The 24,271-nt window shown below is 40.1% G+C and overlaps 1 protein-coding gene across 18 annotated transcripts in view; it reads right to left on the bottom strand.

Annotated features, from left to right (window-relative positions):
* OSBPL3 (oxysterol binding protein like 3) overlaps positions 1-24,271 on the bottom strand; it is a 112,994-nt gene that overhangs the window by 53,612 nt on the left and 35,111 nt on the right. For 8 of the 18 annotated variants that reach the window (XM_034402138.3, XM_087892655.1, XM_087892651.1 and 5 more), the window contains one exon: positions 20,287-20,399. In XM_034402138.3, the coding sequence (XP_034258029.2) occupies positions 20,287-20,379 (93 nt within the window). In that variant the 5' untranslated portion in view covers positions 20,380-20,399. Of the gene's footprint in view, positions 1-5,156; positions 5,315-20,286; positions 20,400-24,271 lie in introns of all 18 variants that reach the window. The other 10 variants (XM_087892654.1, XM_034402136.3, XM_087892656.1 and 7 more) reach the window with 3 other exon arrangements.

Here is a 24,271-nt window from a genome sequence, read left to right as displayed (position 1 = left end):
TTCCACATCTTAACCATCCATCAGCCTTTAGATGCTTTTTTGTTAATGATATTGTTTGCTACCCTGTTTCCCACAAAATAAGGCATCTTCTGATAATAAGCCCAATCAGACTTTTGAGTGCATGGCAATGAAGCCAAACACTTATTTCAGGGTTCAAAAAAATATAAGACAGGGTCTTATTTTCGGGGAAACATGATACTATATGTTTAAATTAATTCAGTATTGATTTTATTTGGTGTTATTGTTTTAGTTTGTTCACTATATTGTAACTCATCATGAAATCGTCTGAATAGTAGCTGGATTATAAATACTTTAAATAAGAAAACACTAGAAATACAATAAAACTATAAGAAAGATGGGATATAAACAAACGAAGAAATGGTACAGAACATAACAAAATATTTTCCCCTTGGGTTTATTTGGCATTCAGAAAGCATCTTTGTGATAATCATAGTGTAGAGCCATTTTTGGATTCAATAATATCTTTGTAAACTTCCCAATAAATTGTATATGAAGACTACAGGAAAATATCATTCTCAGTGGGGATTTAAAGAACTGATTTTCTAATCATGAATCATTTATACTTTAGCAGGCATGATTCTGCTGCTTAGACATGTTTCTTTTTCCATCACAAGATGGTAAAAATATATTTCATATTGGAGGCATCAGCTACAACCAGAATGAATATGAGTTTGTCCCTTCTTTTTATGCTTCTTCTGGGTTGGACATCTATAGACAAGTCTGACCAGATCAAGGTCTGATTTATCCAGACTAGGATATCTATAAGGAACATCAGATAGATGGAGCTGTTAATGTCTCCAAGTGTCCTGTTAGAATGATTTCTATTCTAAGCTGTACTGTCCATTCCCCCTCCCCCCTCCAAAAGGAGATAGGAGATGTGATGCTTAAACCATCAGAAAACCAGTAGCATCTCTCTAACCAAATAGCCTATCAGGGTCATGTCAGGGTATGTAGATTTAATAGCTGTAAATTGATGGAAGGTTGTAAGCAGAGGCAGCTGTAAACTGATGCAACGGGAATAAGGCAGCAGGGTTACTGCCACTTTAAGTTGGGTAAGAAGCTGTCTATATAAGGGAAGCCATTAGAGGGCGTCTCCCTTCTCCTTATGTTCTTTCTCATTGCTCTCTTTGTGTCAATAACTGTATGATAAGGTATTTACCACGTATAAGTCTGTATATATTTAGCTGTAAATAAAACCACTGTTAATTATCTAAAGGCTCTGTGTGCTGTGTTTTGCTCCTGGGTTTATCTCATAATACTAGTCACACTGCCTAAACTCTGACATACTATGAACATAAAACATTCATTTGTGACTTTTTATTAATCATTCTAATATGGTACTGGTATTATATTATTCTTTGAATCAGTAAAGCCATATGCCCTCTCAAGAGAAATAATTCAAGCAATGAAAATGAATCAACAATCTGAAACGTTATATTTCTAAACTATAATATATGGACAAAGATTAATGCATGAAACCTATGATTATTCAAGCAGTAGCTGAATATATTAAAAAGAACATAATTATACTAAATTACAGTTTGCTCATAGGCTAAAATTTATTCTTTATTTGGAAGGAATTTTCTATTAAAATTAGCTAATATGTTATATTGAAAACTGCTGCATAAAATTATCTTAACCCAAAAATGAAGCTAATAACATTCCTGTTATTACTAGAATACTCTGCATAGTAACTTGGTCTTTTCAGCTCTCTATATACTCAAAATGTATGCATATATAGTGTAATGGTTAAATTTCTTTAAAAAAATTAGTCCAGATGATTATTCAAGTATTTTTCTAGTCCAATTATACTTACAGACATGGGTAATTATACAGACAGAGCTCAAGCTGTGGATTTTGATAAACACAAGAGAAATTATCTTCCAAAGAAAGCATTTCCCCCCAAAATAATTACCTGTGAATTGAGATGATATTCTAATTCAGAGATGCCATAGTTGATAATTACTGCAGTTGCTAGAAAGCATGGATGTTTTTAAAAAATAAGTGATGGAAGAGTTACTTGCATGAATTTAATCCCTAAACAGATCTTTTTCTTCCCTTTCCTTCTCTTTTCAGTCTCCTTTTTTCTCATCTTCATCGAATTTTATTTCTGCTTTTGTTTTGCAGCTCCCATTTTACCTTCCTCTTTGTTTCTGTTAGAAGAGATGTGTGTATGTGTGTGTGTGTGTGTGTGTTTCCATGGCTGCTATGTGTGTTGTATGTATGAGTTACATGCATATGCTAAATGCAAATTGAAATCAATAACTTGTATTAGTTGCTATAGGCAATTACTTTGAATTGTGTTTGTGTATCTTGCATGTCTATCTCACCCCATATTAGAAGACTACCTGATAGTCTAATAGTAATAGAAAGAAGAAAACCATAAAAACAATGAAATGAAGATATTATCAAAAGCAACAGCTGAAAAGTATCTGGAATACTAAATAGTTCAAAACTGTGTATATCAAAGTTGTATAATGACATCTTTTTTATTTAACATATGCAGGAAAAATACTGAAGTAGAAGAAATTGAAATTAAAATCAACTGCAATGATATTATTTGATCACTAGAAGAAAAGGAGGAATCTTTTCTAAGTGAAAGATAATGTAGGAGTTCAGAAACTTAAGCAGTTCTTTGTTTAAGAACCCTAATCAGAACCGGTACCTCTATTCAGTCATATTACTTTGATTTTATTTTTCATTCTTTATACAGTTGATTTGTTGATTTGTTGCTGTGATTGTTTGCCTTTATTCCAATGCTATTTCTCTTAAAGACCCCAAATCTGCCAGTAATTAAAACAGTGTTGCAGAATTGGCTTTATCCTGTTTAATATACTGTTGAACTGTATATATTGCCAAGCAAATATAAAGGTAAATCATATTCAACATTCAATCTCTCAAAGTCTTTAAAGCAACTATTAGAAATCAACTGATTTAAAACATTGATCCACTGTTTCCCAGTAAAACATCCTATCTTTTTCAAATTTGGTTTTTACACAGCATCAATCTCTGGTGTTATTCAGGAAAAAAATGTACTGACTCATCTGTTAAAGACCAAAAATTCCTGGCAGTTTTGAAGACTAGAAATAAAGATACTTGTTTATTACAGAAGGCTAGAAATAAAGATACCTGCTTATTACGTGAAACATGCCATGATTTCAAAGATGTTACATACATAAACTCCAAATAGGCCCAGAACGGGGAATTAATCATAAACATTCTCATTTCAAAAATATATAGATTTTAAAGGATTTGGTTTGGCCCATTCACTCACAAGGAATAAGAACATCTTTTTTTGTCCGCAGCAATCCACATTTTTTGAAGATAAGATAAAACATTTACAAGCCCATCTGCCACTGTGGACTTTTTATAGATTCAGTGTTTACTTGATGAGTAACAATGTTATTTCTCTTTCATCTTGTTTGCTACTACTATATGAGCTTAAAAGATACTTTCCTATTCTTTAGTCCCAGGGGTGAGAAAGGATGGTGGGAGCAGTATCTTGAATCTATCCAAAGCTCTCTCTCTCTCCCTCCCTCCCTCCCTCCCTCCCTCCCTCCCTCCCTCCCCCTCTCTCTCTCTCTCTCTCTCTCTCTCTCTCTCTCTCTCTATATATATATATATATATATATATATATATATGTAACATTAACACAGTGGGAGTGAGTACCTTTTTATGTGAGATAGACAAACAGATGATGGAAGGAAGGATAAATGGATGGATGAGATGGATAGACACAAGTTTGGCTGTAAGATGAAAAAAAATATCCATTTTCCACCTAGTCATCCTTTTTCTACAGGCAACAGCCTTCCCTAATCTTCAGGGAAAGTTATAGAAAAAGCATTTCATCTTATGGAAACTAAAAGATGGCAAACTTTTATCACAATACTGCACCCTGATGCCAGATTCCTCATAAAAATTCCACACGTAGGAAAAAAATCTACACATCAAAGATCATACACTCCACAGAAACACTCTTTCTCTATGAACTTCACATACCCAAAGGGGTAAGAACACCTCAACTTACATATCCATTACTTAACGCTCAAAGTCCATTATTACTATAAACAATATCACTTTCAGTGTTTTAACTTTGTAGCCTACATTTCAATAGCTATACTCCCCATTATGCTATCAAAATACAGTAAACTTTACCTCTACTTCAAGCAAATATCCTGCATTCTTAATTAGGTAACCAGGCTTGGAACTGGATCAAGAACATTCTTCTAACATGCTATTTAAAACTTTCTTCTTTATGTATTTGCTATTTAGCATGCCTATTGTATTACAAGATAACTTTTACACTAGGAAACTGATCTTGAGAAATATTTTATCTACAAGGAAGTATGACACTTAAAGTAGTTGTTGAGTACATAGATGATTTAGATATTTAAAGAGGGACATCTGCAAGAAACTGGAAAATAGTAACCAGATATCATTTTATTGTAGAACACATGTTCTACACAATGAACATAGTATTTTGAGGCCTAAGAGTTATACTGGACAAATTTATATTAATATAAACTCAAATAAAGCATTCAGAAAAGATAAGCTTAACAGCATATTTGAAATCGATAAAGAAGATACATTTTGGGATAATGAAAGGCACTAATTTTTGATAAATAAGATAGTTATTTTTATTATTGTGCTGATTAACTTTTATTACTCCATTAACTTTTAACATTGTAAGCTGCCCAGAGTCACCTCAATGCAAGGTGAATGACAAACAAATTAATACACACATATACACACACACACACATAATCACGAAAATATTTAATAATTGTTCTTGCTACAAACTATCAATATATAATTTTTGCTGGAGAAACTTACTTAAATATTCTCAAACAAGAATTTTTTAAAAAAATACTGTATTTCTTCTCAAAATCAGAAGGTACCATAAAAATTTAGTAGAATTTATGTTAATAAGAACTTAATTTTTTTTTTTAATTAAAAATGTGCCTTTTTCACATGCAGAACAACATGCTCTGGGTTGTTTATTAGACATTTATCAGGGAATCCATTGTTGATTTTGCTTCAGCAAAGGACATTAATATATTCTAATGTTAGGTAATTGGAAAAGATGATTAAAGATTCATTTTTATTATAAGCTAGAATGGGCGTTGGTACTTACCTGATACGCCTCTTCTCTGACTGTCGGGCACGGCAGTCAGGATGGGTGGAGACTTGGTTGAGTTGTGATTGGACCGGGTCTGCAGAAATCAAGGAAGTCCCTCCTCCTGTCTGTGGCTGTCAGTTTTGAGACGAGGGAGTATTTGCAGATAGACGTGTCTAGGGTTTGAAAACAAACAATATTAGAAGATCCTGCCCCCTCCCAAGGGAGTTCACGTCGGGGCCGGCCTTCCCCATGTAGGGTGGGGCTGACTGCCGTGCCCGACAGTCAGAGAAGAGGCGTATCAGGTAAGTACCAACGCCCATTCTCCTATAGTCGGGCACGGCAGTCAGGATGGGACATACCAAAGCCAGGTGTCAAGTCGGGAGGGAGAAGGCCGGTCCCGAGATCAGGAGGCTGCATGGATACCCTGGAGGATTCTCCGTCCAAATGCCGCATCCGCCGACGCAAACTTGTCCAGGCGGTAGTGGCGGACGAAGGGAGAAGGGACGCCCAGGTCGCCGCCCGGCAAATCTCCTCGATGGTGGCCCGGGTGGACCACGCCGCCGATGTGGCCGCGCTCCTTGTAGAATGAGCGGTTATGTTGCGCGGAGCCGGAAGCGCCGAAGCTTCGTAAGCCGCCGAAATGCAGGCTCTAATCCATCGTCCCAAGGTAGAAGAGGAAATTTTCGATCCCAGGGGAGCCGGTAGGAAGGACACGAAGAGTGCATCAGAACGCCGGAAAGCTGCCGTGCGGGAGATATATATCTTGACCGCCCGACGGACGTCAAGGGTGTGCCAATGCCTTTCAAGGGGGTGCTGAGGAGCAGGGCAGAAATTTGGGAGCACCACTTCTTGGGCTCGGTGAAAAATCGAATTAACTTTCGGAATGAAAGAGGGATCTAATCTCAGCACCACCCTGTCCTGGTGGAAGACGCAGAGCTCTTTACGATGGAAAGTGCTGCCATTTCTGAAATTTGGCGTGCAGAGGTAACCGCCACTAGGAAGGCCACCTTGAAGGAGAGATGTTTCAAGGAAATGTCTCACAGGGGCTCGAAAGGTGGGCTGGTGAGGGCCTGCAGGACCTTAGGCAAATCCCAAGTAGGGTACCGATGGACTGCGGGCGGCCGGATGTTGGTAGCGCCTCGCAGAAACTGGTGAATCAGCGGATTTCGGGACATCGAGTCCGTCGAGGAGCCGGACAAGATGGTGGAAAGGGCAGCCACCTGGCGTCGAAGGGTGTTAGGTGAAAGGCCAGAGACAAATCCATCCTGAAGGAACTCGATGACCAGCAGTACCGAGGCAGACGTAGGGGAGTGAAGACGCCTTCTGCACCACAACGAGAAGGCTCGCCAGGTAGCTTCACAAATGCGAGTAGTCGAAGCTCTTCGCGACACCTGGATAGTAGAAATGGCTCCGTCCGACAGCGGGAGCCTGGTCATAAACTCCCGCTCAACCGCTACGTGGTGAGTTGATACCAGTGTGGATCTGGGTGTTCCAGTTGACCCTGAATGAGTACCGCTTGATCGTCTGGTATCCGCCAAGGGGGTTGTACCGACAGTGACATAAGGTCTGCAAACCAGGGTCGTCGGTTCCAGGAAGGGGCAATGAGCACCAATTCTGCTTGTTCCTGTAGTAACTTCCGCACTACCCTGGGCAATAGGTTGGCGGGGGGAAAGGCATACAGAAGTTGGTTGGCCGGCCAAGGACTCCGTAGAGCGTCCACCGCCTCGGGGCAGGGGAACCTGGCAAAGAACCATGGAAGCTGGTGGTTGGATGCACTGGCGAACAGGTCCACCGTCGGGTGCCCGAATCGGCGAACTACCTCCTGAAACAACCAAGGAGAAATGGACCACTCTGCGTTGTCTATCGGTGACCGACTGAGGGAGTCGGCCGTCCGATTCTGTACCCCGGAGATGTGAGCTGCATGAACTGATGCCAAGTGATTTTCCGCCCAGAGCCCCAACCGTCGTGCTTCTCGCATCAGGGCCTTGGAGCGAGTACCCCCGAGGCGGTTCACATGTGCTTTGGCCGTTACATTGTCGGTTAGAATTAGGACATCCCGTTGTAGGACATGCGGCTTGAAGGCTTTTAAAGCAAGGAAGATGGCCCGCAGTTCTAGCACATTGATGTTCATCTGCTGCTCCTGCTCGGTCCATTGGCCCTGAGCTAGGTGGGGGCCCAGATGAGCTCCCCAGCCCGACAAGCTGGCATCCGTTGTGAGAAGAAGATGCTGCAGCTCTCGGAACTTGGTCCCCTTTAGAAGTGCTTCCGATGTCCACCAGGAAAGAGACCGGAGTACCGGAAGAGGTAGTATCAGTCTCATGGCCGTATTGTCCCTATGTGAACGGTGAAAGGGTAGTAGTAGCCATTGTAAGTCCCGGCAGTGTAAACGAGCCCAAGGGACTATCCCGAAGGTAGAAACCATCTTGCCAAGAAGGCGAGATAGGGAAAGAAGGGAAGATGACCTCTGGTTTAGCACTTGGTCAGCTAAGCCTCTTAGGCTGTCAATCCGGTCCGGAGATAAGAAAACCTCTGAAGATAAAGTATCAATTACTGCCCCCAGGTGATGGATCTGGGTAGAAGGAGTTAAGTGGCTCTTAGTCCAATTGACTGAGAACCCGGGAACCTGGAGGATCTTAAGGGTAGTAGCTAGGTCCGTCTGTGCTTGATGTAATGATCGTGACAAAATTAGGACATCATCCAAATAAAAGGACACTCTGATTGGGAGGGTGGCTATATATCCCATAAGGGAAGCCATTATTTTGGTAAAGGCCCTTGGGGCCGAGGACAAGCCAAAGGGAAGGGCACAATACTGATAATGTTTGTTATTATAACAAAAATGTAGGAATTTACGGTGTTTGGAAAAGATGGGAACGTGGAGGTAGGCCTCAGTTAAATCCACGGAAGATAAAAAATCTCCCTCCCGAATACAAAGTAAAATCGTTTGCAGGGAATGCATCTTGAACCGGAGATAAGTTATGTGCCGGTTCAAAGATTTCAAATCAAGGATGGACGCCAGTCCCCTGAAGGCTTTTGTACTAAAAATAGCCGAGAATAAAACCCTTGGCCAAATTCGGTAGAGGGCACCGGTTGGATGGCTCTTATAGTCAACAAGTGATGGATAGCCGCCTGGGTCCGCTTAGTTCTGTTAAGGGAGATTGGACAACGTATAAACCTACAAGGAGGGCTAGACAAAAACTCAAGGGAAAGGCCGAATTTGATGGTATCTTTTATCCACTCATCGGAAATGGTATTCTCCCAGGCCTGGGAGAAAAGGGCCAAACGACCCCCAAGCTGCGCAGGAGTCTGACCCCTAGCGAGACCTTCGGAAGGGGTGGCCTCTACCACCCCTCGGGGCTCTCCTGGGGAGATATCTAGGGCCCTGTCTGACCTGATTGTCCTGATGGAAAGTCCCCCGCTGCTGGAAGGAACGCTGGGACCTCTGCTGGAAATAGCCGGAATCGGAACCTCGAAAGGACTGCGATCGAAAGGAGCCAGACGAACGACCATCTGCCCGGCGAGACATAGCTGGCAAGATCTTCTGGTGATCCCTGGTCTCAATTAGAAGGGGTTCAAGTGAAGGGCCAAATAGTTTGTCACCCGCATATGGCAACGAAGCCAGGCGCCACTTATTACGAACGTCGGCTTGCCAATATTTTAACCACAGCAACCTGCGAGAAGTGACTGAGGAGCCGATGGCCTTTCCGGAAAATCTGGTGGCATTCAGGGTGGCATCCGCCGAAAATTCCACTCCTGCTAATATTTTATTAATATCTTGATGTGTTCTCACATCCGAAGAAGAAATACGACCCTGCAACTGTTTTAACCAGAGGATTGACGCCCGGTTAAAAAAGGATGCGGCTGATGCCGCTTGGACAGACCAGGCCGCCGCCTGGTGGCCTTTGATGAGGGTTCGTTCCGCCTTTCTTTCTTCCGGGCGCAGGGACTCCTCTGCCGGGCCTGAAGAGGGTGAAAGTGATGATAGGGCTGCCACTGGTGCGTCCACAGAGGGTATCTGCAAAAGAGAAGCATACTCTGCCGCCAGATTATGTAAACGCCTATCCAGGCTGTTAGGAATTGGACCTGTACTGGGATTCTTCCATTGTCTCTGTAGTACGTACGTAAATAATTTTAGGGCTGGAACTATTTCCGTTTGTACTGCAGGCACTTCAAATAAGGAAGAAGTAGCCGCCGATGTCCCAGGTTGAGGTTGGGTTTTGGCCGCTGGAAGGCCAAGCCCTGTGGTGGTCTGGGCCTTGTATAACAAGGAGCGGAACATCTGGGGGCGAAACAAGCCTACAAACGCGGGCTGATCAGGCTCCAATCCCTCATCATCGGACAAATCCTGCTCAATAATGGCTTGTTCTTCCTCCCCCGAAAGGGACCCCTGGCTGTCTCTGGAAGGAGAAACCGCCCTCGCTGGGGTCTGAGAGGATGCCTGCAAAGGTTGAGAAATGACCGAAGGAGTATGGCGGCTCAAATAATCTGACACTTTGGAAGATGCTCTCTCCTGTAACCCCTGGGCGATACCCTGTTTAATGGAGTCAGCGATCAACTGGGCCAAGGTCGGAGTAATATCTATCTTTTGGCCTTGTGAGGTCTGGGTTACATCATCCCCGGAATCCCGGGAAACAGGTCCTGTGCCCTGGATTGCTTTAGGAGGAGCGACCTCAGGAGCCTCAGAAGGGAATACGGTCACTGTCTCAGGGGCCAAGGAATCTTCTTTAACCGAAATATCAGGAGAGAGAGGTGGAGCCAGAGAAGATTGGGGAATAGCTTCTATTGTGATAGGAGTAGGTAATGGCCCTAGATCCGAAGAAGGCCCAGGTTGCGCCTTAGAGGAGGATGCCGCTCTATTACAGGCTTTTTCTATCTCCTTATGCCTCCTCTGTTCCTCTTTGGACATTGGGGCCTGAAGGGGCGTTTGGATCCTGGGCCTCTTAGCCTGATTATTGGAAAGAAGGACTTCCTCTGGATCCCGTTGTTTCTGGGAACGTTTCCCCTTGCCTCCCTTACTAGAGGCCTTGGTGTCCGCCATGTTATAAACAGTACAAAATGGCTGCTAGGATTACGAGTCCAAATAGGCCCACCGGAGCCCCGATAGGGATGTACTCACTGCGCGGGCAATAAAAGGCAATAACAGGCAAGGCGAGGCTCCTGTGAAGTGCTAGCCAGCCGGTCGAAGCACTTCAATTTGCGCGGAACTGTCAACGCGCCAAAAACTGCCAGCCGAAGATGTCCAGGCCGCGCTATCCAATAAGCCTCAAAGCGCCGCTCCGAAAGGAATCCTTGTCGGCGAAGTGCAAGCCAGCCGGTGAATGCACTGAAAAGGGCGCGGAAGCGCTTCACGCCAAAATTTACCGCCGGCAGATCAATCGAAGTCCCCTCACGCTCCCCTCAGCTGTCGGAAGGAATGAGGCCGACACGACGGAGCGAACTCGTGCGCGTGGCCGATGGAATCGCCAGGCGGCGATTTAACCGCTGCGCGGTCTTCAGCAGAGCTAGGAGGTGCTACTACGCTGGAACTATTCAGGGGCAATTCCCCAAGAAGAAACCTCCTGTGTTGGTCTTTTTTTTTTTTTTTTTTTTTGAATTATCTGTAAGAGCTACCCCTGGACACGACTGGTCCTGACTCGACCGAGTCGAAAAACTGACAGCCACAGTCAGGAGGAGGGACTTCCTTGATTTCTGCAGACCCGGTCCAATCACAACTCAACCAAATCTCCACCCATCCTGACTGCTGTGCCCGACTATAGGAGAAATGCATACAAATCATACAAAAACTTTAACTCCCACAAAGCTGAAATCAATACCTCTGTTCAGAATAGAGGCACTGATTTCAGCTTTGCTGCAATAAATGTTTTGATATGATTTGTATGCATTTTTAGCTTATAACAAAAATATTATTGTCATTTATCAATATTTTAAAATAGTCTCTAAAATACGTTCAGAAATATTGAGAATCAAAACAGAAAACTGGAAATTTAATGGGTTATTGTCTGAACAAATTCTATACCTATATTTATGTGAATGATAGACAGTAATCTATGGAGAAAGAATCTATTAATTATATGATGATGATGATCCTGAATCAATTCAATGCAATATCAGAATCTCTTCATTGTTCAAGTAGTCCTCATAATGACCACAATTGATCCTGGAATGTCTGCCATAGTGGCACAGTGGTTAGACTGCAGTAGTGCAGGCTAATTCTGCTGAGGATTGGCTGCCTGCAGTTTGGCAGTTCGATTCTGACCTGTTCAAGCTTGACTCAGCCTTCCATCCTTCCGAGGTTGTTAAAATGAGGAGCCAGATTGTTGGGGGCAATAGGCTGACTCTGTAAATTGCTTAGAGAGGACTGTAAAGCACCATGAAGCGGTATATAAGTCTAAGTGCTATTGCTATAAGTAATTGCAGTAATTAAACAGGTTACCATGTGACTTGACTCAATTTTACAACAGATGTAAAGCAAATCATTGTGGTCACTAATGGATTACATGGCTGCTAAGTGAATTCATTCTCCGACCTCCGGGTGTTCCGCTGCGCATTGAAGACCTTGTTGTTCCGCCAGGCAGGGCTGTCAATATAATAATTTTAAATTGGGGTATTTTAATTTTTAGAGTTTTAAATCAGCCAAATTTATTTAATTATTTTAATTTTTAATTATTGTTGTGTCTTGTGTTTTTAAACTGGCTGTACACCGCCCTGAGTCCTTCGGGAGAAGGGCGGTATAGAAATAAAATTATTATTATTATTATTATTATTATTATTATTATTATTATTATTATTATTATTATTATTATTATTATTATTATTCTCCCAAATGAGCTTTTTCTATCAAAAACTAATAAAAAAATCCCAGAAGTCAACTAAAATAATTGCAAATCATGATCACATGACTGCGGGATGCTGCAACCTCTCATAAATGAGAGTTGGTTGCCAAGCACATAAAATGATATTGTGTGACCAGAGGACTATGTGCAATAGTAATAACCTCCAGGATAGGTAAACTTTGGGACGGGGGGGGGGGGGTCCATCTTATAGTTGTAAAAGTAACCTTAAGGAACAGGAGGAAGAATCAGAGCAAAGACAATGATCAAATAAAACAAAATTAAGTCCAAAGCAGAAATGCAATTTGAGGAAACTTCTTAGATTTGATAAAAGCTCTAATTCTCATGAGGAAAAAGAGAGGAAGAGAGAAAGTGCATTCAGACTTACAAGGTTCTGTTTTTATAACCATATAATAAAAGTCATATTAGCATTCATAACTTTGGTTTTGTAGTTTGGTTTACCTTGAAAGGCTAACAATTGTAGACCACTATCTACCATGCAGGTACGGCATAGATCAGAATCTATAACTATTACACAGTACTGGTTCTCCTTTTATAATTTTTATTCTCAATTATATCAGCTAGAGATTCCTATAAATTAGGAGTCTCCAACCTTTTTTGTTCTGTGGCCCGGTGGCACTGGTGGCTTTAGTGGTTTTGGTGGCGGGGAGGAATCAATTTTGTGCATGCAACTTAAATCCCACACATGCGCAAATGAAGTTTTGCATGCTCGCCTGTTGCTTTGGTCACCCAATTCCCAATAGGCCACAGCACAGAGGTGGTATTCAACAGGTTTTGACCAGTTCTGGAGAACGGTAGCAGAAATTTTGAGTAGTTTCGAGAACCAGTTAATACCACCTCTGACTGTGAAAAACTATCGGTAAATACCACCTCTGGCTGGCCCCACCCCCATCTATTCTCTGCCTCCTGAGTCTCCTGATCGGGAAGAAATGGGGATTTTGCAGTAACCTTCCCCTGGAGTGGAGAGGGAATGGAGATTTTACAGTATCCTTCCCCTGCCAAGCTCACCGAGCCATGCCATGCCACCAAGCCATGCCCAAAGAATCGGTAGTAAAAATTTTTGAATCCCACCACTGCCACAGCGCCATAGTGGGCCATGGCCTGAGGGTCAGAGACCTCTACTGTAAGTGAACAGCAAATTTTAATTTCCTGGGAAATACTAAAGTAGAAGAGAATTCTCATGAAGACTAAATAAATTGACCGTACAAGAAATCAGAGACAATCATCCATGGAATTGGGGAAAGCCTTTGAACTACAATAGACTTTAATGGAAAAATACAGAACTTTTACAGACTTATTAGCACATATTGCTAGAGTCGATTATCATTATTTTTTTCTATTATATTTTATCATTTAATAAGGCCTATATCACAGAAATATTGGAGCCTGAGAAATATATAATAAAAAGGGCTAGTTATAGACCAGTATTTTTGTTCAATTGAATGCTAAAACTATAATATTGACCAGAAACCTACAGAAAGCATTGCCTTCCATAATTCACTCATCAATTTAAAAAAAATAGGTCAGTATTTAATAATAGAATAGAATAACAGAGTTGGAAGGGACCTTGGAGGTCTTCTAGTCCAACCCCCTGACCAAGCAGGAAACCCTACACCACTTCAGACAAATGGTTACCCGACATCTTCTTAAAAATTTCCAATGTTGGAGCATTCACAACTTTTACAGGCAAGTTGTTCCACTTATTAACTGTTCTAACTGTCAGGAAATTTCTCCTTAGTTCTAAATTGCTTCTCTCCTTGATTAGTTTCCACCCACTGCTTCTTGTTCTACCCTGAGGTGCGTTGAAGAATAGTTTGACTCCCTCTTTGTGGAAACCCCTGAGATATTGGAACACTGCTATCATGTCTCCTAGTCCTTCTCTTCATTAAACTAGACATATTCAGTTCCTGCAACCGTTCTTATGTTTTAGCCTCCAGTCCCCTAATCATATTTGTTGCTCTTTTCTGCACTCTTTCTAGAGTCTCAGCATCTTTTTTACATCGTGGAGACCAAAACTGAATGCAATATTCCAAGTGTGCCTTACCAAGGCATTATAAAGTGGTATTAACACTTCACGTGATCTTGATTCTATCCCTCTGTTTATGCAGCCCAGAACTGTGTTTGGAAAAAACCTTGCTTTTTTCACTGTTGAATTTCATTTTGTTAGATAGCGCCCAATGTTCAAGTTCATAATACCCACCTAGTTATTAGTATAATGATATCACAGCAGATACATTGGAATCAGCTCCTCTAATTTTATTAGATGCCTTTGATATGGTATATTCCAAAAAATACAGGATTCAATACGGGATTTGTTCATTGAGCTATAGTCAGGCATCTTTGTGTAATGGCAATTTATTTTGTACAGATACTTTTGCCTATTCCATAAAATTATATTATATTATTGAGAGTGCTTACATCTATATATTTATTTAAACATATTCAAAGATATACTACTGTCTTGTTTGTTTAGGGAGGTGGGGCACAGAGTGATGTACAAGTAGTTACCCAAACAAATATACATAGCTTTGTGCTCTCATAATCCCAAGTATCCTCAACTAGGTAGAAAGTCAAAACTTTATAGTTATCTTTTTAAACAAAACTAACAATTTGTTTTCTGAGACAGCATAAAAAAGGCGAGTCAGATAATAGTCCTTAATGCATGTTTTAAACTTAATGGTTTTATTTATGAATAGATAATTCTAAATAATTAATTTAATTTTAATTTAATTTAATTAATTCAATTTATATGCCGCCCCTCTCCGAAGACTCAGGGAGGCTTAATTCTGACCATGCACTAAATAAATTATGTGTTCTTTGTGTCTTATAAAAACGGTAACATGAGGATTGAATTCCAAGCCCTAAGGACACTGAAAGGTGGCAGACAGTACTCCGATGTAATGCTATTTTTTAAAAAAATACAGACATGTCAACATCATAAATTCCCTGGAAATGTCATATTGAAGTCTGATGGTATTCTTTTTAATATTTTCCACTCAATTTTATAAACTTTATTTTTTAAACTCTAAAATCACACTGGCCTCTCCTCACTAATGAGGACTGGATGCATGAGTAGAGGAATAATTTGACTCTATGAAAGCAACCATCAATCATTCAAATATCAGAAGTGTGTGGTCATACACATGTATATGTGCGCACACATACACAGATACCCTATGATCAATAACTTCTGGAATTGTCCACAGAATTGCTTAAGGTGAGATCTTTTAACAAGATTTATACAAATCAAAAGAACAAGAGTGGAAATTGTCCACTAATGCCTATATGACTCATTGTTCAGCATTTCCTTACATATAAAGCATGAAGCTTTTCTAAAGAAGAATTTAGTGATTCACTTTTCATATAGAATATAGGGCATGTCAGACCTTTGGGGTAACAGTTACGATCTGTGCTGAAATCTGTGCTGAAATAGGACCCCTAATTTTCTGCTATGGGTAGTACCAGAAACTAATAGAAGGTTCTTGTTATTTTAGGGCAAAATAATGGAACACGTGAGCTAGCGTAAGTTCAAACTACTTTTTGTTCTTAAAGCTCCATCAACATGCCAGATGACAGTGCCAGACTTGTGTCTAGAATAAAATGGACTCAGTTGTAGTGCATATTTTTCAACTGCTCAAAATAGAAAGCAGTTTTGTGGGGGAGTACAGGATTTTGCATCAGCAGCATCAACAGAAACATTTGTAACAGCTCACAAAATTGGCACAATTGTTTCCAAATTTGCTTTTCATTTCTGTACCATGGGAGATTTTTATGATTCTGTTCTTTCATCCCCAATTGATTTGCTGAATTTGTCAATAATATGCTCTTCTTTCTTTTACATACGTTAAAGTTTGAAGCTTTGTCATACTGTGCTTGGAGGGGTTGTGATGCATGCTATTAAATGACTATCTGTGCAATCCTAAAACCAATAATTGTACTGACATCCTTTATTTTCTAGCTTTTTTCTAAATCTCAGACCACAGTTCCAGCACCATGGGAGGGCCAGAGCTTTCTATGGAAAACAGAAATTTAAAGAAGCCAATTCATCAAAATCATATGTCTGCAGGATTGAAAGCAGCCATGTATGGATTCCAAAGGTTAAAATCCCATAAGCAATCTCCTTCTTAGCAATAAAAAGATAAAATTTATAAAAGTTCACAACTAATTCTTTGCTCTTCTTCTGTAGCACTAAATTTGTTCCCCAAGACATTCATCATATCTTCTTGAATTGTGTGGTTAATTTTGGAGAAGTAAAAATGTAATTTGAGGTCATGATTATTTCTTTTTAAATACAACGTTGTAGAAACAAAGAATTAAAGTTTTTTTAATGTGGAAAAGGAAAAAAGAAAATAAAAAGGTATCATATCTGCATTTTTAACATAGGTAGTCCTTGGTTTACAACCATTCATTTAGTGACCATTCAAAATTACAATAGCACTGAAAAAAATAACATGACTGTTTTTCACACTTACAACCATTGCAGCATCCACATGGTCATGTGATTTACATTCAGATGTTTGACAACTGGTTCATATTTATGTTGGCTGTAGTGTTCCAGGTTCATGTGATCACCTTTTGCAACCTTCTGAGGAGCAAAGTCAGAGGGGAAGCCAGATTCACTTAACAACTGTGTTACTAACTTAACAACTGCAGTCATTCACTTAACAACTGTGATAAGAAAGGTGTTGTGGCCTGCCAGCACCCAGCAGAGCTGGCAGCAGATTCGGACAGTGAGGAGGTTGGGAAGGAACATGGGACAGTCCTGGAGTCTGGGAAGGCTCTGATGAGGGCTCTGCATTGGAGGCAGAGAGGGGCCAGGGCTGGATGCCAGTTATCAGCTGCCTTCAGAGGCAGACATCAGTGAGGCAGATCAACAGCTGGAGCCTGTTCCCAGTGTGCGCATGCGCAGAGTTGCCAGACAAAGGGAACAGCTAAAGAACAAGGGTCGACTTGGGAGTAAGGCCACAGATGGACGATGAATGGCCACTCCCAGAGGGAATAAAAGAGGAGCGAAAGGGGAGTGGAGTTTGCAGGAGACAATTAGTTCGCCTAATTGGTTTGTGACTCTCCAAAACTTTTTGCCAAGTTTTGAAGGTATCGGCTTGGCAGCTCTCCAAGCCAGATAAGGTCTATGACTGTAAATTCTGCCTTGAAAGACTTTGCTGAAGGTGAATGAGAGGAATTCACTGTTGTTTAATAAAAGGGGTTTTGTCAGGACCAGGATTCTGCTTCATGCTTTTTGGGGAAGCCTAGGTCAGAACAAAAGGTTGTAAAATGGTGAAAAATTCACTTAACTATTGTCTTACTAGCAACAGAAATTTTGGGGTCAATTGTGGTCATAAGTTGAGGACTACCTGTAATGCCACCCTAAAATCAACACTTTTCTAACTTCTTTTGGTAATTTTTCCACTTAACAAATGTGTTTATGGAACATAATAAATTGGCCACTACCTGCCCTAGTGAAGCCCAAGGATCCAATAAAGATTTATTGAAAGCAGTGGCATTTATTGGAAAAGCAGGATCAATTTTTTGTGTGGGATTGCTAAGGGAATGATCAATACCTTTGTCAGTTATAGTTGAAGGTGTTGATTAAAAGTCACTTGGGAAGAACTGTTGTTTCAGCAACATACAAATGCTTTCTAAGACCTTATAAAGGTTTGCTAATTTGAACTACCAGTGTTTTAGCTACGTTTTTGTCTAATAAGCTGAATAAGCAGAATATAAAAGGAACTATTCTTACTCTTGATCTGTAAATGATTTTAAATGGAACATTCATTTATTTTTATTTATTTATTGAATTTTTGTACTGCCCATCTCACCTTAGTGACTCTGGGCAGTTTACAACTGAGCATTTACAACAAATGCTATTTCTCTGATAATTGGGGTTCATAAAAACATAGCAAAAGATGAAACTGAGTTATATTTGTCTACAGAACTTTTGTGCTTCCAGATTCTTTCAACAGCAGTTACTAAGGGTTGAAAAGAGGCAATTTTTCCCCTGCCTCTTCATGACCTGACAATAAACCTTCCAGAAGCACTGGATTTGCCTCCTTTGAAAACAGTCTGCTAGGCAAATAGATCTGTAATCCACCAAATCTTTTCTTATTCCTTTATTTGTTTCAAAGGATGTGTCGTAGAGACCTTGAAAATATGTGAGCAAGCCTGACTTTCAAATGTATATGTAGGTATCTGAGAGAGAGACAGACAAATCGACTCAGTGAGATATGACATGAAAGCAAAATCTCACCTTAATATTGATTTTTTTCTTACTATTGAAGTAACTTACAAAGCACATGAGCATTATAATAAAGCTGATCTAAAATCTTAGAATGTTAATTTTCAATTGTGTTGTGAATATACAGCCAAAGGATGATTATAAATATGAAGAGTAGCAGTTGATATCATCATGAGAAATAATATACTTAATCTATATTCTTGGCAAAGGGAAGTAAGTCAATGAATTTTTATACAAGAACAGATCTAGGGAGAACTTCTAGTCTAGTGATGGCTAACCTTTTCCGGACTGAGTGCCCAAAGCGTGTGTGTGCATGCATGTGTGCCTGGACCCCCCAAAATGCAATGTGTGTGCGGGCCCCGCGCATGCACCCCACCCCGTACATGCATGCCCCCATATGTGCCTTGTCCCCTGCGCACCCACACATGCGCGTGCACCCCCTGCATGTGCCTACCCCCTGCATGGCAGAGACCCGAAGACCAGCTGGCCAGTGGGAAGCACACGCACATGCACGGCAGTGCTGAACTGGGGCAACAGCTCACAGAGAGGCTACTGCATGCCACCTCTGGCACACGTGCCATAGGTTCGCCATCACGGTTCTAGTCGTTGGATTGCATCTAATGTTCTTTATTATTTGTTCATTAATTCGAGTATATATTTTTCCTACTGAAATAAATACCATGTTTCCCCGAAAATAAGACCCCGTCTTATATTTTTTTGAACCCTGAAATAAGTGCTTGGCCTTATTGCCATGCGCTCAAAAGCCTGATTGGGCTTATTATCAGAGGATGTCTTATTTTGAGGGAAACAGGGTATTTAGATTACAAAAACACTCTCCAATATTGTTACTGAAAAGGAAGGAGGAAAATAAGAATCAGAAGGAACTTCCAATAAAAAATGAGTGGTAATATTGTCCCTGAGATCTATTGTACTTAACCAAAAATATTATGATTCTCTAATTATATGTTGGAAAACATCTCCCATTATTCATAATCGACATGGCCAATGCTTAGTTTATGGAAGTTTTCATATAACACCATTACAAAAAAACAAATATTTGAGAAGCATTGCTTTGTGAGCAAATAAAGTACAACAGCAATTTTTTATGAAACCTATTTTTTTCATTCTTCAAAACATGCAATTTCTTTGTTACTTCACAATAAGAAAATAACTGTCTTCAAATTATTAAAAAATTATCTTAGTCCTATATAATAAATGAAATGGCTAACTAATTAAATCCTGGAGTCTTGCTGGTAGCTTGCTAAAATTTTGATAAATTAGAAGCCATTGCAAAAACCCAGCAATAATTTTTAATGATGGGGCTGTTCAAACAAACTGTTTTTCTAATATATAAATTTTAGAAAAATGGATCCAGATCATTTTAGATGAGGCAGGGGCAGGCCGGGGAACCAACCCACACGCCGGCCGCAATCAGAGGCAATTGGAGGCGTCTGAGGAGGAACGGAGCTCCTCGGAGCGAAGGAAGAAACAGCGGGCGATTAGCCTGGAGCCTCAGGCCACTCACCCCTGCAACAACGTTCAAACGAGGAAATAAGGTCAATCCAGGAAAATCCAACGCTTCGGAAAGGAACAATAGTCTTGCCAGAAAAACTGGAGAAAAATTCAGACAGTGTCACAGGCTCAACTGAGTAAACTAAACTGAGGCTCCATTGAGCAAGTGGGCGTGTCTGAAGAAAAATTTAAAGGAAGGAACACACTCAGTGTAGGCTACTCGACTATTGAACAACCCGAAGCTTTGGATTCTCCAAGCAGTGCGTTGCAGAATGCTCTACTAAGAATGAAATATCACTACTGTGATTTACAAGAAAATTATAGCTGTGCCAACTGCACAGCTATTTAAGTCTTAGATTTGGTATATGATGCCATGTTGACACAAAATGTCCAAAATTCATGATGGACTTATTGTTATTACATGTTCAATGCATCCGATTGATTCTCTGAAATAGTCACATGGCCAGAACTTAATGTATTATATATTTCGTTTATGTTCTTCACAAATCTAGAAAGTTGTAAACAAAGATTAATATAACTTTGTATTTACCTGCCGACTTCCTTGTTTAGAAGAACAGCTGCTAGTACTTCTTGAAGGTGACAAGGCAGTCTGAGACACCCCCAGATTTTTTTCTTCAGTCATGATTGTAGATCAAAATTCTTCTGAATCAAATCATTTACAACAGCACCAGAAAGATGGGAAGAAATAGAAGAGAAAGAGCAGAGTCATTTCTTTCCCAAATACATTCCAAAGGCATTCTTAGCATTCAGCGGAAATTCCTAAGAAAGGGGGGGAAACCCAATGTATACATGTCACTTGATAGTCATACGAACACCAGGCAAGAACTATGTTTTTCCAGTGAAAAAACTTCAATAGTTTATCATGAAACTGCAAATTAATCTGTGATATAATACAGGAAGTCCTCGACTCACGACCACAACTGAGTCCAAAATTTCTGTTGCTAAATGAGATAGTTTTTAAGTGAATTTTGCCCCATTTTATGATCTTTCTAGCCACAGTTGTTAAATGAATCACTGATAAGTTACCGTATTTTTTGGACTATAAAACACCCCGGTGTATAAGACGCACCAAGATTTCGAAGAGGCAAGTAAAAAAAAAAGGGGGTTGCCCTTCCTGGTCCCCAGGAACATTCTGCAGGTCTCCCAAACCCTGTGCATGCCCCGTTTTTCGCAAAAATGGATGCATTTTTCACCCGTTTTTGCAAAAAGCAGGGCACACAGAGGGTTTGGGGGGCCTGCAGAGTGTTCCTGGGGGCTGAGGGAGAGCAAAAATGCCCCCATTTTTGTGAAAAATGAGCCCATTTTTCACAAAAATGGGACGAGCAGGGCAGGGCTTTGGGAAATACGGTACTAACACAGTTGTTAAGTGAATCTGGCTTCCCCACTAACTTTTATTGTCAGAGGGTCTCAAAAGATGATCACATGAGCCTGGGACATTGCAAGCATCCTAAGTATGAGTCAGTTGCCAAATGTCCAAATTTTGATCATGTGACCATGGAAATGCTGCAACAATCATAAATGTTAAAAACAATAAGTCACTTTTTATAGTGCTGTTGTAACTTAAAACGATCACTAAATGAACTGTTTTAGATAACCCCCAAATTTTGAAAAATAATGTCAAAATAGATTTGAAGCTGTGAAACTATATTTCAATGAAAAATTATATGTTGTCATAATTTTATTTATTTCTTTGAAGGCATAAAAATAAAAACTGTAGGAACCAGAACATATAATATTAGGGAGAGGATTTTCCTAACATTAGAAATAGGCTTCTTGAGGATATTCCTCTTCAGATTGTTTTATTAATAAGCACTCTAGTTTTCTATGAATGTTCTGTGGTTTAACTAATTAGATGCAATCAAGTCAAGACAGATTTTGTGATTACAGGGATAATTAAGGTCAAACTATCAACAGCAATAAACCTAGGTCCTTTATCCATTCCCTTTTTGTTTTGTTTTTCTCTCTCTTTTTTCCTAATCTATCATCTCATTAAATTATATGAATTTCTGTTTGCTGAACATTGCCTCATGTCAGTATTTTTCTTCCACAAAAGACTGATAGGTTCTTCTTAGAGTCTGTTGTACTTTCACCACAGTTCAAAGCATCTATCTTCTTTCTCTCACATTTTTATGGTATTAGACTGTTACAGCTATATATTGACATTGAAAATATCTTTGTTCTGATTACCTTCTATTCTAAGACTGATCTCTTTACTTTTCCACTGCCATCCGTACCCTACACCAGAATTTATGAAAGCAAATCTACAACCACTTTCATTTCTTTGCCACCATTTATACTTTTATTCAGTATGGAGACTGAAATTACTTTTGTCTTAACATTTAACATTCACCTGAAATTTTCTCTTTCCATTCTTACTTTCATAATCAGATATTCTAAGTTGTAATTACTTTCAGCTAACAAAATGATTATCTGCTTCGGCCTCCAATTATGGTTCCATTTGTCAACTGTTCCGATTCTGCCAGCCTTATATTGGTTGCCAAACAGTTATAGTGACAATATGGTAATCGTCCATCCATCTCTGGCTTTTTTGAAACTTGCATGTTCATTTGGCTTTTATTTCTTAATGTATGGATGTATTCTTCTTTGTAACAGTTTAAAGAAAACTTTACAGAAGAAATCAGCACAATAATGTAATAATTTGCATAGTTTCTTCATGTCTTTTCTTTGATATATACCTGTGTTGGCAAACCTATGGCATGCGTGCCACAAGTGGCATGCGTAGCTATATCAGTGGGCATGCCAGCTCAGCTCTGGCGCGCATGTGCATGCCAGCCAGCTGATTTTCTGGCCTTCTGGGCCCACCTGAAGTAGGGAAACAGGCTGTTTCCTGCCTCCGGAGGGCCTGGGTGGGTGTGGGGAAGGCCCATTTTTCTTTCTCACCTGGCTCCAGATCCTCTCTAGGAGTCTCTGGAGGCTAGGGACAGCAAAAAATGTCACTTCCTGTCCAACCAGAAGTTGGGAAACAGGCCATTTCGGGCTTCCAGAGGGCCTCTCAGGGGGTGGGGAAGGCTGTTTTCCCACCTGGCTCCAGATCCTCCCCATAGAGAGGATCTGGAGCCAGGTGAGAGACAAAAACGGGCCTACCGGGCGATCCCATGCCAGGAGTGGGGTGCATAGAATTATGGGTGTGGGCACGCACGAACCTCCCCCCCCCTTCCTGGCATGCGATGGCAAAAAGGTTAGCCCTCACTGATATATACTGTGTATACCAATCCGTTTCTATCTTTGGGTCATGCAGTCTTATTCCATATTGCTTATAGTTATTAGCACTTTAATTGTTTCTTCTCATGCAACTTTTTCATCAAAATGCTAATTAACCTTTTATGCATGTACATTTACTGAATATTAAACCTATGGAATAACATGAAAACATTAAAGTGTCATAGAGAATGGTGAAAAATTCATTCAGATAAACTTCATACACAAATGCACGTGTAAACACGCGCACACAAACACACGCACACAGTCATAAAATATCAGACTTGTTGTCTAATAAGATTGAATGTTTCAGTTTACATTTACTATTGAGTCTGGTAGGAAAACAGTAACAGAAGCCAAGAATTTCAGTCTATATCTGAAACAGAAACTTTGCTAGCAGATCCTTCTGAGAATTATGTGAACTATAGTACTGTAACCATGGAAACAGATTCTTGTTCTGTATAAAGACAGTATTTAAAAAAGCAATACCTTTCACAACTCAAACAGGAAAGAAAGTGTTTTGATAATATACTATAGCAAAAGGAATCTCAGGTACAGTAGGAATTTCCCAACAGATGTTTTGAAACATTTTGGATTCTATGCCTATTAGTCTAATTTGTTTGAGGGAACAAAATAAAAGCTGTTATTTGATTATTTTATTTGCTGTGATTTATTGAATACCACAACAAAACCAGTTTCAATTTTTAGAATGTTTAAATTATAACATTCTAGGTAGCTCCTGCTGTGGTTCAGCTGCAATTACCATCGAAAGGGAGTTCTTGTCTTACCTCACTTTCTAGTTATATAAAATAGTAATTCAAATTCTCATATTTTTCTGTGACTCTTTTCAACTGGTCATGAACTAACATCTGATTTATTAAAGATGGTTTTCTTTAAAAGCTGGAATTATCTTTCATTTGCACAACAGAAATGGAGAATATTTTCTGCTGGGCACTTGTACTTTTAAACATATTTCCTTTGATTCTCCCAATTTATCTTTTCTATCTTCCATAATAAATGAAAATATATTTATGGCAAGTAAGAAATCCTGTCACATCTACTGTCGCTTGAATGAAAGCATGAATATACACCAGTAGTGGGTTGCTCCCAGTTCGGTCCAGTTTTATAGAACTGGTAGTAAAACCGGTGGGAGGCTCCGCCCACCCATCATGACGTCCTCATGGGCGATCTATGCGATCCCGTTGCGAACCGGTAGTAAAGGTAAGTGGAACCCACTCCTGATATACACACACAAAGAAAACTCAATAGGGCATCGGTTGGAACCCTGACAGTTA

Source organism: Pantherophis guttatus, chromosome 4, assembly GCF_059756535.1.
Source record: "Pantherophis guttatus breed Tessera chromosome 4, ASM5975653v1, whole genome shotgun sequence".
Lineage (NCBI taxonomy): Eukaryota > Metazoa > Chordata > Lepidosauria > Squamata > Colubridae > Pantherophis > Pantherophis guttatus.
This window is presented reverse-complemented; position numbering and strand designations above follow the sequence as displayed.